The sequence below is a fragment of the Protobothrops mucrosquamatus genome, unplaced genomic scaffold, assembly GCF_001527695.2.
Source record: "Protobothrops mucrosquamatus isolate PMUCROS unplaced genomic scaffold, P.Mucros_1.0 scaffold383, whole genome shotgun sequence".
Taxonomy (NCBI): domain Eukaryota; kingdom Metazoa; phylum Chordata; class Lepidosauria; order Squamata; family Viperidae; genus Protobothrops; species Protobothrops mucrosquamatus.
This window is the reverse complement of record NW_015386715.1, coordinates 33321-50430: the sequence shown is the minus strand read 5'-3', so window position 1 is coordinate 50430 and position 17110 is coordinate 33321. Positions and strand designations below refer to the sequence as shown.

The window sequence follows — 17110 nt, the reverse complement described above, 5'->3', positions numbered from 1 at the left end:
TTTACAGAGTCAGCCTTTTGCCCCCAACAATCTGGGTCCTCATTTTACCGACCTTGGAAGGATGGAAGGCTGAGTCAACCTGGAGCTGGTGAGGACTGAACTCCTGGCAATGAGCTGAATTAGCCTGCAATACTGCGTTCTAACCACTGGGCCACCACGATTCACGTATCTCACAGAAGGATTGCTAGATAAGGTTTGTGTTTTTGCTGATGACACAAAAGTATGTAATAGAGTTGATGTTCGTAACATAGAAAACGATTTGGCACTGCTGGAAAATTGGTCAAAATTGTGGAGACCCTAGCCCTCAGTGTTGTTTTATGGGAAAACCAGAGGAGGGAGGAGCATTATGTACGTTCGCCACTATGAGTTATTTATAAAAAATAATAATAAAGGTGGGACAAAAACCTAATAAATAAATAAATAAAGCTTGGTAAGGTTCTAAAGCAAAACTTTAATAAATTAATATGCACGCCCAGCAGAAATACAAAAAGACAACTGAAAACCACAAAGCCATTTTTTCATTCATTCAGTGTTGCCACCTCTAACTGGAAACACACTAAAAGGCTTTTCTTAAAGTAGCAATCAGAATATGTTTCTGCTACATGAAAATGTATTCCAGCAGTTAAACAAATGTTATGAAATCCAACAAAAATTATCCTTCAAGTAGGAAAAGAATGATAGGAGATGTCAATAAACATTGAGAGATTCTGGATCTCTGGAGTTTGTTTCCCCCCTCCCCCTCTGAAAGATCAGAAACCAATTACAAAACAGAGCAGAAAACCACCACAGACTGACACTGAGAAACATGCTAAATCACAGTCACAAACTATTTCAGAATGCAGATGCTGACTCCTTCTGTTGCGCCCTTAATAGGAGAAGCCTCACAAAAGAGGTGAGCAAGAAGCAGATCAAGTTTAACAGAATTTCTGGACTAGGATAAAACAGCCCACAGCTATAAATCCTGGGAAGCAGAGCATACGATCACCTCTCCCCAATATTTTCTGTATGGGCAAAAGCAACCTAATAAAACACCTTTCATACAGCACAACCTCACAATAAAAATTCAGCTGCAGGAGCTGGCTCAATTATTCACAGTCCTCCCGATTTTTCTCGCCAGCCGCTAGAAACACTTGCACACGTACTCCAAGTTCAAAATAAAATATCTTCATTTTTTATAAGCATCTCCACCACCAGTCTCTGATAACGAATGTCATTCAGGGCAGCCATTGCATCTAGCCCGGGCGCTCGCATAAGGGTTGGTCCGAAAACAATGCCAAGATTTTCTGCATTCATGAGGTTCTTTTTTTCGTGGAGAGTTACCCTGGAACAAGACAGAAGGCGATTAAAATGCGAGCTATCAAAAGCCTGGATGAGCTGTAATTGTGATCTCGTCGACCCAGAAATGAAAAGGGTCACGTGAAATACAAATTAAAGATAGCTTGAATGGTCATAACCACAACCTTTGTGCAAAAACTAAAATTCTCAGTGTTCCCTAGCGAACAGTTACGGAAATGCTCCTATAAGGCTGATAAAGAATGATGGGTAAGGCAACAACCATAAGGCAGATTGAAGGGAGGAACAAAATAAAATATTAGATGCCTTGTGAGTAAGATACTGGAGCTAATAAAGGGTGATTCATTCTCTCTCTCTCTCTTTCTGATAGGGCATACACTCTGTCTGCATAGATCTACAGTTCCTATTATCTCCCATATGAAAGCACCCAGCAACAATGAGTCTGATCTTCCTATGTAAGCAGACCCGGAATGTCACAATTGTCAGAGTGAAACATGTGGAATAGCTAGCTAGGCCAAGAAGTTGCCCAAAGAGCTGTGTTCTTTAAAGCACAGAGTCACTTAACTCAAATGCAACACTTGTCCTTGTCAACCCTTTAAAAATAAAATAAAACACTTCAGTCCATCTCTCTCTCTCTCTCTCTCTCTCTCTCTCTCTCTCTCTCTCTCTCTCTCTCCCTCCCTCTCCCTCCCTCTATTCCATACACATCATAGACAACTGCCAACATAGCAGGGCATTTCATCAGCTGCCCATCATTTGTAGTCAATAGGAATAGGTATGCTTTGGACAAGTCCTTCTTGTATTAATCAGTGTTTCTTAGATCAAACGTAATGTCTTAATAAAGGAGGTCTTTCCTTTTTCTCTCATATAATAATACTAGAATTCAGGATCATTGAAGAAAGGTGAATGATGAGACATTTCAGGATACAAGGAAATATTTCATGCAGCATCTACTTATATTATGGATTGGGCAAATGCATGCCAGGTGAGGATTTTAGTGTACTTGCAATGCTGACGTTATCTGTGATTGGAAGCAAAGTAAGTCTGAAAATCAGATGTTGGTAAAAAATAGTAGAACATTGCTATTGTTCTCTGGCTGGCTATTGGCAGAAAGAGGAGACTGAGCTAGGTGGCCTTTTATCCAACATTACTGTTCCTTTATTTATTTAATCCACCTACCTAGTGCAAGGTTCTTTCACTTTTGGGTGCAGTTCTAACATAGTACAGGCGTTCTCACAAAATGGTAGATATGATGCACCCATATACCAGCCGGCAAACAAACTGCTGGCCTTCAGCACTCAATATTTTAGTTGCTAACAATGGTTTTGGGTCTAATACTCAAGATGTTACTCAGAAATATTTTATTCTTATGACTGGTGCTCTGCTTTGCAGCATGGTAGCTTCCTAACTCATGAAAATTACAAAATAAAATTAGGCCAAGAGCTTGACAATCACCAAGGAAGGTAATGGTCAGTCCATTGCACCCGGATACCACAATGGGGACTAGACTGACACCCTATTTTCTATATGGCCAACTAGATCAGGGGTCCCCAAACCCCGGTCTGTGGACTGGCACTGGGCTGTGGCATACCAGCAACCGGACCACGCAAAAACAAGTGAAGCCCCATCCGCTGGATCCAGGCAGCACACGAAACCATGCCCCCTCCGGTCCGTGGAAAAATCTTTCTCCACAGAACCAGTCCCTGGTGCCCAAAAGTTTGGGGGCCTCTGAACTAGATGCTTCAAAGCCATGAACAAGGCAGGGAGAAGGGGGGTCAAGGAGAGAAATCTCCCAACTTTTGCTCTTGTTCCACTTGGAGCAGTCTTCTCTCCAAAGAGCTGTCTACTTTCTGCTACACTTTGGAAAAGATCTTGATCATTCTTTATGGGACGGTATCCTTTAGTTTATTGTGTTTTAAAACACGTATTTGGATGTTACTTGTAAACCAGTTTGAAAAGATTTATGTTCGGGAAAATCAACATATACATAAGTAAAAGCTATTTTGAGACTACTAACATGCCATTATGAATTCCACAGAGGGAGGATAGAAGTCTAGAAGTGAATAACACCATGTGCCTTTATAAAAGGTTACACTTGCCATAAAATGAAATCCAACTACTTCCAAAGCCACTACAGAAAGACAGACCTCCACAGATCCCACACCTTCTGCCTCTAGTTAATGGGTACAGTAGGAACAGCTGCCCCCTCCCTGTTTCTGTTTGAATGGCATAACATACATATAAACGGCTGTCTTGAGAGGCTATGATTTGCTTTATGGTGGCTAATTGCCTATTTCAGAAAAAAAAAAACCCTCACATTTGTAAATTAGTTTTTGAGCAGACTAAACAAAAGCTCTAACGGATATTACTGATTTACAGCTCAAGATAAATGCCATTAAGGATTTAGTCGTTAAATAACTAAATTTCCATTATTGGAAAGTTCATGAATTATAAAGAAAACATTAAAAACCCATCCCAGAGGCTCTGTTTAATGTGGAATTAAATCATGCCAGACACCTATAACAACAGACGGGAGCTGTAAGTTTGGGAACAAATGGTTCTGAAGTTAGACAACCCTGCCCTGAATTGACTTTTCAAGCTGATATTTTAAAGGGCCGGAGTCAGAGATGAGCAGGATTCTGTCCCTCCAACTGCAAATTCAGATGCCTCCAATTAAATAATTACAGTGATGAAGACCCAAGACAAGGTTACTTCCAACAATGAAGCAGGGGCTCCCACAGACATGTTTAGAGAGCTCGGCCAACACACCAACTTAAGAATAGAGCAGATAGTGAGGGTGAAGTAAAACTAGTCAGAAAAATTGCAAGTACAGATTATTCTATGAAACAAGCTACACGGCTTGTTGGAGACATTGCACATTGCATGAACCATCATAAGGTGTGAATCTGTTAATATTTATTTATTTGTTACATTTATTTGCCCCCTATCTTACTGTGGGGCTACTCTAGGCGGCTCGCAATAGAGTAAAAAGAAAGAAAATGAAAGGAGTGTAAACAGGACAGAAGTAAAACAATAGAACAATAAACAACGACAAGGGAACACAGCGAGAATAAATACATCAATATGATAACTAAAAAGATGGATGGGTGGACAGTAGAGAGCCGGGGGCGGGGGGGAGATAAGTGGAGTCTGCCATCAATCTAGCAGCCACCTCCAGTGTTGAACTCCCCCAATTTGTCCCCACTGATATGTGATAATATGGGTGAATGTTGGTCTTCTAGTACAGGGCTTTTCAACCAGTGGTACGGGTACCACCTGTGGTACATTGACACCTGGCAGGTGGTACGCGACCATCCTAGAAAAGTGGTAGGAGGGGGAGGGGAATGAGCTGAACCGGTGGCAGCACCACACAAGTCTGAGTGAGAGATGGCTGGAGCTGCAGGGCTGTCAAGGCTCAGCGGAAGCACCAGGATCAGCACCAGGCTCCAGCTGGAGCTCGGCGCTGATCCTGGTGCTTCTGCTGAGCCCTGAAGAAGCACCGATCAGCTGGAATGTTGCAGCATCCCCAGGGTCTTGTGATTTACATTCAGATGCTTGGCAACTGATTCATATTTATGACGGTCACAGTGTCCCAGGATCATGTGAAGTGACCAAAACCTGCTGCAACCACCCAGCAGACGGGGGGAATAAAAACCAAATACCCCCCACCCCACCCCTGCTGCCAATCCTCAACAGAAATGCTCACAACAATGAAAAACCTCGGACAGGAGGAAGAGCGCTGCCGGGCGGGCAGGCAGGTGTCTTGCTTGGCTGTGGCTTGGGAGGTACTTAGTGACTTCGAACAGTCACTAAGTAAACTGTTGTAAGTCGAGGACTACCTGTACTTTATCACTTTTTTCCTTTTTTGGGGGGGGGTCATCAAGTTTTTGACACCTTGCTAGGCAACTGGTGGAACTCGGATATTGCCATATCCTAAAAGTGGTACAGTGGGTGAAAAGGTTGAAAAGCCCTGTTCTAGTACAGTTTCATGTAGACCATGTTGCAACAGACCAGACTAAGTGACCAAGGATGAGTAACTATACGAAGGGAGTCTAGGCCAGAAAGGGCAATAATTGCCACACCAGGTGAATTTGTGTGAAGACTTTCCTGGTGAGGCTGCTATAGGTTTATCAAGCACAAGCTATGAGTCTAGGAGGACCCCTAAATTGCATATAACGTTGAATGGGGGAGTGCAATCCCATTAAGAACCACTAGAACTAAGAGAGCTAAGTATCCACAGTTCTTTGGTCTTATCAGGTTTGATTTTGAGCCTATTCTTCCTCATCAAATTCGTCCCTGAAGAGCCTCCAGGAACTGGAATATGACTTCAATAGCACGACATGGTCAACCAGAGGTCAAAATATACAATTGAGCATCATGGGTGCCCTGATGATCAGTAGATGTCTTTGCCCAACAACTTCATCAATATGTAGATAAGAGAGGTGAGAGCATCAAAATTTCAGGCACTCCGAAAACCAGAGGTTGTTTCAGAAGGATACCATGATTAATGGTATCTAGGATTGCTGAGAGATCAAGAAAACCTAGGATGGATGCATCATGTCTATCCTGGCTCAGCCAGAGGTTATTAGCAAGAAATCATGTATGTCGTGATCAATGGATTTTAAAAAATGGAAGCGGTTAGCCCAAGAACTTGAACAAAAAAAAATGCTTGGTGGGCTTGAGATATGGACAAATCCTTTCATTTAATACCTCTTCAAATGTGCCATAAGATAGCGTAATGTTTCACAGTGCGCAGGTGGCAGTAGCTTCAATGCTTCATGAAGTATTTCCAGCTGTTCATCAGGATCTGTGGTTTCTGAAATTGAAACATCTGATAAACCTTAAGCCCAAAGATGCACAAATTAGAGGAGCCTCTTCGGAGGCCTGTGTTTTCTGATATAACACATTTTCAATATTATCCATGTGAATTATGTGCAAGGAAAGGAAAAATAAATAAAGATTATATTATCCTTACTGTCAGGTGGAGAATAAACTTTTGCTGTCCCTGAATAGAAAAAAAGCATGGCTAGAGGTATTATTTATCTAAATAAGCTGACATACATGAGGAACAACCTTGTTTAATCCTGTTGCTATCTAAACCTAATATCTAGGCTGGCTAGATATTAAAAACACCAAAGCTACAAGCATATAGCTATCAACTGCAGAACCAATGACAGGAGGACTAACTGTTCTTCATAAATTAAACACACTGCCTTCAAGAATGTTGCCACAAAATCTCTGATAATCAATTGTCCAATACTGTGTATACTGGTAATGGACTTTGCTATATCAGATTATTTTTTTTTCTATTACTAAAAAAAATGCTGAGTTCTTCAAAATTTGCAATATGTCTAGCCCTTTAAAAATGAGAAAATCTGGCTCAGCAATTTACATACATCCCTTGTTTCAAACAAACATAACATGAACAATTTAGACAAATTTTATGGTAATAAAAGTACCCATTTGAGAAATGATACAATTTAAGGCTTACTTGCAGATTCTATGAATTTGGGGTAGGCATCATATGTGATTAATGGAATTGGCAAGTCCCTGAAGTAGAGTTTAAGTGCACCGGTGATAATGTTGATATCTTCATACATATTCACGGAAATGTCTGCTTTTTCCCCATCTGTACATAAATAAAGAGGGAGGGGGACCCAAAATATAAAATGTACATGATATTAGCAAATGGAATTGTAATTTGCAATGATATTTAAGACAGTACATACACTGTTATACATACAATACAAGAGCAGAAACGAGGTAAAATACATTTTGAAATAAAGACCCTGTTCTATAAACAGCACTTTTCAAGGTATCTGTGGAATTGTTATCTGCAAAGAAAAAATATATACTGCTCACAAAAATAAAGGGAACATTTTACCATGGTACTGAAGGGGTTTGCGTTCCCTTTATTTTTGTGAGCAGTATTTATAACAAAGAAAATTGCCTGTGTTCACATTAGCTGAGCTCTGTGATTCAGCTGCAGTCTACTGCTGGCGACTTTAATTTCTATTCTCACAGAATTGTAATTGGTTTCAATGAGATTTGGGCAGAGTTATGCCTTTCAAATGCAAGATTATTTTTTTAAATAAAAAGTGCCATGACATAGAAAGTCAGACACAGAGCAATATATTTCTTCTTGTTTTGTTACCCCTACAATGGAACTGGCAGAATGAGAGATTATGGCATCCATAATCTCCAGCCGTTAGAGACAGTGAGAAGCATAGTCCAACATGTATTAATAATGTCAGATTAGGAAAGGTTGCACAAAATCACATTCAAAGACAGCCTTCAACATTTTAAAATGAATAATAACCCAATTTTAGCCTCATTAGCAAATTAGCACAGATGACAGAAAATGACAGTCACCTCCTAGTACTATTCATGAGTGTTACAGTAAGTCAGATGACTATAACTAAGTAATCGGAGCGTGGCTCAAGAAGTTAGAAGGCTGGGCTGACAGTTGGCAGGCTTATGTTCCAGACCTGGTTGCTGCTGCGGGTGGGGTGAGTTCCTGTCATATGCTCCAGCTCCTGCCGACCCCGCAGTTCAAAAGCAGGCGACTGCAAGTAGATAAATGGGTACCACTTTGGTAGGCAACCTTATGGGGATACTAAACATCCCCTGGGCAATGGTGTCATCTCTGGCAGATCCTTTCACCACGCAAGCACTTTGGTGCTTCTGACATGGAAGTAGCAGTAGTACTAAGTAATCACAAACTGCATTTTAAAAGCTTTTTAAAGCCATTCTTAGAACCCAAAAATAATTCTCCAGACTTTTTTGGGGGAGAATGAGCTGTGAAATGGCTGAGATCTAAGTAGCTACTTAAATGGACAATGGTTCAAATATTTCTAGTTTGTTTTTAATTATTTCTTTCCTGGACCACTGATCTAACCTACCCAGTACATCATGTCACAGCATCCTAAGCTCATGCAGGTTAAAAAATGCTTCATATTTGGCATATTTGCCAAGAGGACTGCTTTCAGAGAAGCAAATCAACTTCCTACTAGTCATGCAATATTAATTCACTGGATTCTAGCAAATACGATAGAGGTAATTATTATGGTAAGCACTGAGTAAAGAACATACCTCGATCAAAAGCCATTTTGACATCTTCAATTAGGTCGCTGAATCCTGATACTCGGTAGAGTCCTTCAGAATTGAGTCCTTTTAAAATTAAAATCATTACAAGATTAAGCAATTGTTGCTTTCTGATAGACATGCACTTTATGGTTAGCACTACATAAACCAGAGTTCATTTTTTAAAGCTGTAACTTTCTTACTCAGCATAATGTAAAATCGGCATTCAATTATTCTGTGCAAACGTATTTATAATAATGTTTCTGGAATGAGAAAGATGCCATACGTGCATATGTACATTCTCATCATGCTTTTCCCTTTTAAGGTAAAACAGCTTTACACAAAGTACAGATAAGAAGTAATAAACATTAAGCCCAAGAAATTATGTGAAATTAAAGCCAAGATGGGTTCTGGCCCATCTGGTGACATCCATGACATATAAAAGAGTGTGATGCAATATAAGAAAGGGAATGTTAAAAAGCATTAATTAACAAATGAAATGAAACTAACAATAGATATTCGGTGTGTCTTTGAAACTAAGAGAAAAGAAAGGGATGTGATGAAGACCGTCTCTGCTTGTGAAATGGAGCTGATAAATGCAAACATATATATATATATGAAATTAAGAATCCACAGGCTGGTGATGGTTGCATATTATGCTCCAGGGATAATGAAAGAACAAGGAATATATTTTGGGAAAAACTAGACAATATTCTGATAGAATGTAATACAAGGGGGAAAGGAATCTATTAAGTGATGTGAAAAGATGGGCGGAAATGTTATGAAGGAGTATAGAAAAACTGACTGGGCCATTTGGAAACTCCCCAAATGAATGAGAATATTGACTGTGAGCTATTTGCTCAGAAAAAAATGTCACTGTTTTGAATTGTGTTTATGTACAATCCATATGTACACACACAGGAAAAGAATCAATCAAAGCACGATTGAACTAATTATTTATGATAAAAACGAAAGAATTGGCGACGAATATAAGACGTCTGAATGCCGGAAAGACCACTCTTGTGTCAAAAATGGGGTTTGGGGGGGGGGAAGGGATTGTGGAAGGAAAAGAAAGAAGCGAAAGAAATGACAGTAAAAACAAAACCAGCTGCCAGAAGAGCAATGGGTCCTGCATAAAAAAGTATTAGAATAGTGGTTCTCAACCTTTTCTTTACCACGGACCCCCCCTTAAATACCTTTTGTGGTCATGGACCATGACCACGCACCCCCAAGACCAGAGGTAGGCAACCTCGGCTCTTTTATGACTCGTGGACTTCAATTCCCAGAATTTCTGAGTCAGCATAGCTGACTCAGGAATTCTGGGAGTTGAAGTCCATGAGTCATAAAAGAGTTGAGGTTGCCTACCCCTGCCCAAGACTTAACTCAATATTTAAACCATAACATTTCTTCAAGCCTTTGTGGACCCCCTGTAATGACATTGCAGCCCCCCAGGGTCTGCGGACCACAGGTTGAGAACCACTGTATTAGAAGACTGATTGCCAAATAGAATGAAGGAAAAGTAGATGAAAGACTCTGAAAATAACCCTCGCACATATTGGATGTTTATACCGATTTACATACATTTAAAATTATGTAAGTAACAAACAGGCATCGTGAAGGAAGACTTGAAGGAGGAAATTTCTTTTCTCACAAAAATGATTTCACAAAAGGAATGTTGGTTCTCAGGGAGCATTAATATCATCCAAATCTAATGGAACAGTATCTCGGTACTATCAAAGAAAAGACAGCAATATAGGGATTGGCTTTATAATGCTCTTTTCCAAATGAATGGAATTTATATTTCTTTTTCTCCAAGGCCACCGATAACTTTAGGACACCCTGAGTAAAACTAGTTAGAGCAAACCCCCAGCTGAGTGAGATCAATTTAACAGGATGATTAGCAAGGCAACCAAATCACTTAAGTATGCTTTACCTCTCGACTCAATTTCCCTAATGCACATGTCTACAACCATTGGTCTCTTCGTTAAGTGTACTTTTACTAGCGTAGTGAGATCACAGCTGTACACTTTTTTGACATGCTTCAAGTCCGGCTTGCAGTCATTGGGGACCATCTTGGAGCATTGCTTATGAACATTTAAGCCACAGTCTGATGAAAGAAGAAGACAAAAAGAAACGTTAGCATGAGATTCGGTGCAATGAAATTATACCTGTGTAAACTATGCAACACACCCAAAGACGCAGCCATAGCTGTGCGGATTTATGCAGGATGCGAAGGGAGCAACACAGAATCCATTCTCTCTTAATCGCAATGTCAAGTTTTTACAGGTAACTAGGTTTGGGATCCCTGTCAGTTTAATTTCTTAAATTCTAGTGCACCAAATTAAGAGAACCAGGTCATTTATCAGTACAGCTGGACGATTTTGCCAGTGGCAAAATACGTTTTTAGCTTTGAAGCTTTCAAAGCCTGGCAGCAGAACAAATAGGTTGCATTTCTAGCTACCTACCATAAATTTTGTGGATACATTCAAAAGACTTGTGAAGCTATGCTCAGCGAGCTGTCTGAACATCCTCTAGCTCAAGGCAGAGCTTAGCTGTAGTTACCATAAAGCAGGAGCATCCTGCAAGGGCATCCTGTGTTGAAGTCATCCAATATTGATTCTGGAATGCTCCACCCAAAGAGAGGCCATTCCACGTGCTGCTACTGAAACTCCTTTGAGATTCCGCAAACAGTCCCTCGTCCTTTCTTGATCCAAAGGGTTATGTTTTATCACCAACCTTTGTCCCTTTCCCTGTGTGTGTGTGTGTGTGTGTGTGTGTGTGTGTGTATGCATGTGAGTCAAAGCAGAAACACTATTATGAAAAGTAATCATCTGAATTCATTGCTGGTCTCCTTCAAAGCCTCTAAAACCAGCAATCCTCTTTATCTCATTATCGGGTTATCCGAATGTTTTGTAGTTTTCTCAGACCACCGAGGCAGAGGAGATTAGACCATATTTAATTTTATTAGCAGGCAAAAAGCTTCAAAAACGCTGCGAAGTGGATTTTCAGATACATTAAGCTAAAATGTCTCAGACGAGCTGCTCTTTCTCTTTCATTTCTAGAGCGCCACAGAAAAGATTTTATATTTAGGAGTAGGGAAAAAAAACCGGCTTTAACATTTTCCAATGAATCTGGAAATAATGTGTTTTTATTAATGCATGAGCAAACACAAGACCTATGAGCACTGTATTAAGGCAGCCCCAAGAGGATCTATTTCAAATATTTGCTGAGAGTACAATAAGCAGAGCTGTCACTTTCCTTTCTGCTGCTGATTTGATTTTTATCATCTCTAACCTTCAACCTGCTTATAATTCATGAAAATATACGGTTGCCAAGTGTATGCATTATAGAAATATCAGTGTGTGTTAAATACAGGACCATCGTATTTGTAAGTTGCACTGGGGAAGAGTAAGTACTGTGTCAGGTTTAAGAACTAACATAAATGAGGAAAAAAAGCTTATATGCTACTCAAAAAGACAACTAGAGAGCTCTAATAGTTTTAGGATTGCTGTGAAATTAGAACTGGATTGGAGGTTAAGTGTATGAAATAAGCTATTTCAGATATGCTCCATTTGGGCCCAATTCAAGGGCAATTTAGGATCTGGGAATATACTGTATATACTTGCTCAGAGTACAGGAAAAGATGTATTTGCTGTTCTTTATATGAGCTTATGTCAATTCAACGAAAAAACGCTATGAGAATAATCAAGATGGTACATTTCGTTTCTTCAGTAGATATAACTGAAAACACAGATTTCCAACTAGACCCCAGGGTTACGTTTGCCATCTTATAGCAGAATTTCTAAAAAGCTCTACATTCTCATTTTGAAATAACAGGTCAACCCATCACTTATGAAATTCAAGAAATCTGCCTGGCAAACAATTCAGTCTGTTCTTGAAGAAAAGTACAGCATTTATATTTTTATAAAAGTACAAATGTATAAATGTATGTATGTATAAATGAAGTAAGGTAAGTAAGTAAGTAAATAGTACAGCTTTTTAAACAGAGTTGCTTAAGATGGGAGGCCATATATAGGTTGTCCTCGATTTACGATCACAATTGAGCCCAAAATTTCCATTGCTAAGCGAGAATGAGTTGGTAAGTGAGGCTTTGCCCCATTTTATGACCTTTCTTGCCACAGTTTCTAAGTGAATCACTGTGGGTGTTAAATTAGTAACATGGTTGTAAAAGGAATCCAGTTTTTCCATTGACTTTGCTCATCAGAAAGTCGCAAAAGGTGATCACATGACCCAGGGACACGGCAACTGTCATAAATATGAGCCAGTTGCCAAGTGTACAAATTTGACCACATGACCATGGGGATGCTGCAATGGTCATAAGTGTGAAAAATAGTCCTTTTTTGAGTGCCATTATAACTTTGGTCACTAAGTAAATGGTTGTAAATTGAGGACTACCTGTAAATCTTTGAAACAAATAAATTGGGGCCTCCCTAGCTTTATCCCAAGGATGTGGTCCATAGGCTGGCTGAAAGAGGAAGGAGTGGAGATCTAGAAGAGAGTGGGACAACTGAAAATTTGCCACTCATGTTTTCTTTTCTTTTCTTTCTTTCTTTCTTTCTTTCTTTCTTTCTTTCTTTCTTTCTTTCTTTCTTTCTTTCTTTCTTTCTTTCTTTCTTTCTTTCCTTCCTTCTTTCTTTTTTCTTTTCCTTCCTTCCTTCCTTCCTTCCTTCCTTTCCTCTCTCCCCATTTGAATGAAATCTGAAATCTGTTGCAATTGGCCTAGGACTTAAATATTAGCATAACATTTGTTTGCCCCACATTCTCATCTTTAACTTTACTATGTATAGTTTATTGGTGAGTTACGGGATCACTTGGATTGAATATTCAGTAGAGTAAATATGCAAATTGATTATTAATCTATGTTGTACTGTGATGGGGCTATTTAATGAAGGTAACAAAGTCATGTAACTGAGAAAAAAAGAATGGATTTTATGGCATGAGCTTTTAATCTACACTTGAATACCCTGAACAAGGAATAGTGCGCATAGAAGATATTCACAATTTGTCCTAAATGCTCATTTACCTCAATCTTGATATTTCCTCCTAGAAACAGACCTACTATCTTGGAGACACCAAAAGAATTTTGTGCCCATTCAATGTAGCATTCATCTTTCCTGAGTGAAAGGAGAGCTTTGTGCTTTTTACTGGTAAACTCCTTGGACCGTAAGACTTTCATCTAGCTAAACTTCCTTCCAGATCGGTTACAAAGGCTGTCTATGAATCTATCTTTTCAGTGAGGGTTTTTTTTTTTGTCTTTTTTTCATAGATTTCTAACTCTTTAGCTCTTTGTCGTATATTTGACAAGACCGGTAGAACAAAGGAACGAGATAGTTAGTCTGCAATCGGATTTACGTCGGTATGACAGGACGTCCGTAAATACGGTAAACATAGGAAAGAGGTTCTGTAACAAAACTACGGCGCTGATAGGACATTTTTTCCTTTTACACCAAACGGGTTCGGTAACTTGTTTAGAGTACTTACTCTCACTCCGTGAATCCCTAGCTACGTTTAGCCATTATCCCAATCTGGAGCTCAAGTCCAAGGCAGGAAATGGCTGCTAATCTCTCGTTTTAACAATTCCTGATTAGAGATGCATGTGGTGCTTTGTGAGAAGGAAACATACAAATGGCGAAATCCATGAGGTACACTAAGCTACAGAAAAACCTTGACATCCCAGAGATGTAAGATGAAAATTAGCAGAGTTCAATGTACTTGGCCCAACTCTGGAAAATTTAAGACTGTGATATAGTAGGACAAGCACACACTTCAAAGTAGCTCATATCCACCAGTTTCTTCCTTCTCCTTAGCTTGCTGGTATTACTGAAAGAAAACCTGTGACCTTGTTGGTATGCTCCATTAGAGGAGAAGTGTGACAGAGGTCTTGGAACTTTGAGCCTAAGTATGGAGTTTTTGTTCCAGTCTCTCTCCTACTTGCTGGGAAAATACTGTTTCTCACAAAAGCAAATCACTAAAATGTTCAAGACAATTTTTAAAAAGAAAAAAAAAAGAGTTCTAAAGTTTATTCTCCCTTTTGCTCAAAATGCACCGGGGCCTTCCATTTTTTTCCCCTCCCACTCAAAGCTTTAGAAAAATCTGTCCCTAAAGAATTATTTTAAGGTAGGTGGCTATATGCATAGTGTGTGAAAGTACATTATATAAACTATATCTAAGTAGGAGACAAGCCACCCACATACCATAATGGACAGAAATTGCAAACTAGTTACCATGGTAGGTTATGTGCTGCAAAAAAAGATACCTGTTATACTAATTATAAACAAAATTTTAAAATGCCCTTTCATATTATACATCTAATAATAATAATAATAAAGTTGGAAGGGACCTTGGAGGTCATCGAGTCCAACCCCCTGCCCAGGGTCCTTGGGATGTGGTAAAGTCTGTTTGCCGACAGGTCAGAGAAGAATTTTTGAAGGTCACAACCTCGTAAGTGGTGAAGACCTCCGTCCAACAAGGTAACCAATTAACAAGATTGACAGTCCTTCAAAGACCTTAGTTCTAGGTTGCTTCTCTCCTTGATCAGTTTCCACCCATTGCTTCTCGTCCTGCCTTCAAGCGTTATAAGAAAAATCTTCCTACGTGGTCCTTGAGTTACAATAGTAATTGGGATTGGAATTTCTGTCACTAAGCAATGCAGTCATGTGATGTTGTGTTTCATGACCGCAACAACAATCCCATAGTCCTGGTGGCTTTTGCGACCCCAGAACCACATTGGCCATTAAGTGGGAAGAAGCTGGGAGTCCCAGGAAAGCAGGGTGGTGGAGTGGGAAGAGACACTCCAGTGCATGGATAGATGTGTATGTGCCACAGGAATTGCCACACGCAGGCACTCGGGAGCACAGGCAAGTGCACAAGTACTGCAGGGGCACGTGTGTGTGTGTGTGGTGTGTCACAGGCCAGTGCTACTGAGCATGGCCAGGTTCACAGTTGGGCAAAAAAGTAGTAGCAGCAGGAGTGTCTCCCAATTTCCTGCTGCCTTTCCCATTTTTGCTTGCGGGAAGCTGGCAGGGAACAGTGGAAAGTGCAATCACCTGATTGTGGGGATGCTGCACTGCCTGCAATTTTGTGAAGTGGTCATAAATCCCCCTTGGTCACTACTGTTCTAGTTTTGAATGGTCGATAAATGAATGGTCACAACTTGAGCATTATTTCCCCCTCCCCAAAAAAAACACACTCTATTTTTTAGGAGATGCAGCATTCTAAAAAAAAATAATCAAAGAACGTCCTCTTTCAAAAACTGCTCTCAAATCGTCGACTGGATGGAAATGATGCAGATTTTATTTCACCCTTCCTTACAAACATTGCTTTTAAGTTTCCGGTGCTTCATATTCACTTCTACGCAACCGTCCTTTTTGGAAACAGACCAACAGTCTCTTTTTAAAACGGGACATTCAAGCTAAACTAGAAAGGATCATGGAAAGCCTTGAAGTTCTCTAATCTTAGGTTGGTTCAAGAGGTGTTTCACGTATTTCAGGCTTCCAGAGACGGACCACAAAGTGGCGACGATCTGATTCTAGCGTGGCTTCTCAGGGGAAATGGCTGAAGCATCACTTTCGCTGCTTACTGCAACAGCTTGTTCAACTGCACACATCTGGCTGTGGTTGTAAAATGCACCTCCAGCTGCCTCTGACCTTTGGGGCTGACTCATACGTGAATCAAGAGAAGCTTTGGGGGCAGGAGTAAAACTGGGTTCAACCTCTAGGTAGACCTACTAGCCCACTCTTGTCGGTGTACACTCCTTGTAAATGCTTTCTACTGCTTTATTCTGTAGCCCAGCAGTCCTCTTTATCTTTGTCCTGTACAGGAGATGCAGGACACCAACAACACCAAATAAACAGTCATCAGGTTTAAAACAGCATCTGACTAAAATGTTCTCATTCAGGCATCGTGAACAGGGCAGGCTTATGTTTCAGCCACAAGTCCTAGTTTTCAGTTATCTCTTATATCTTCTTAAGGTTTGGAAATGTTAGGTTAACTCAGCTTATATCAACTTTGCATCTAATACCTGCCAACCTGCTCTGGAGATTTTAATTCTCTTTTGTGCCTTTTCTCATTACTACTAGTCTACAAGCGCAAATAAGAAAAGCCAGCTAAATGTAAGGAGTCCAAGTGCATTCCGTCCATTTTAATAAAAGGGATCAACATGTTTAATTTTCCCTCTGACCTAAGAGATCTTAGCATCTGCATTTCTTCCTTTCCTAACTTAAAAATTCCGTACTGGACTTGAGTGAGTGTGATAAATGTAAAAGACAAGAGTGCTCCATTTATATACTGCTTCCTTCAGCAAGATGTTTTCGCTGAAGGAACTAATAGACTAAGTTATCGGAAACAATTAAATGGGCTAAATCATGGTGGAGTGTTACATGGACAAATATGGTGAACATTGGTCTTGTAGATGCTTCTTCTGGCCACAATCACAGTTATTATCCAACATCTGATTGGTTTAAATTTCAGTATGTGAACAAGCCATACTCATAGTCCAAAGTTTCACCTTAGCTTCTCTGATTTAGCTGGAGTTTCATTTAACATGAGTTCCCCAATGATGGATGTAACGGGAAACCGGAAGGTAGTTGCAGCAAAACAACCTTAATAAGTAACAGGTACACTGAATAATAATAATTCATACTTTCCTTGCCTATTTTTCACTTAGATCATAGTTAGGGAGAGCAATTGTTTCATGCTCTTGAAAACATTTAAC

General features: G+C 39.9%; 1 protein-coding gene across 1 annotated transcript in view; it reads right to left on the bottom strand.

Annotated features, from left to right (window-relative positions):
* Positions 1-871: 871 nt before the first annotated feature.
* CHN1 (chimerin 1) overlaps positions 872-17110 on the bottom strand; it is a 29664-nt gene continuing 13425 nt past the window's right edge. Inside the window, exons 3-7 of the mRNA XM_015815893.1 lie at positions 10310-10483; positions 8386-8463; positions 6785-6922; positions 6004-6109; positions 872-1321 (exon numbers count right to left, since the gene is read on the bottom strand). Of these exons, the coding sequence (XP_015671379.1) occupies positions 1150-1321; positions 6004-6109; positions 6785-6922; positions 8386-8463; positions 10310-10483 (668 nt within the window). The 3' untranslated portion in view covers positions 872-1149. The remainder of the gene's footprint in view (positions 1322-6003; positions 6110-6784; positions 6923-8385; positions 8464-10309; positions 10484-17110) is intronic.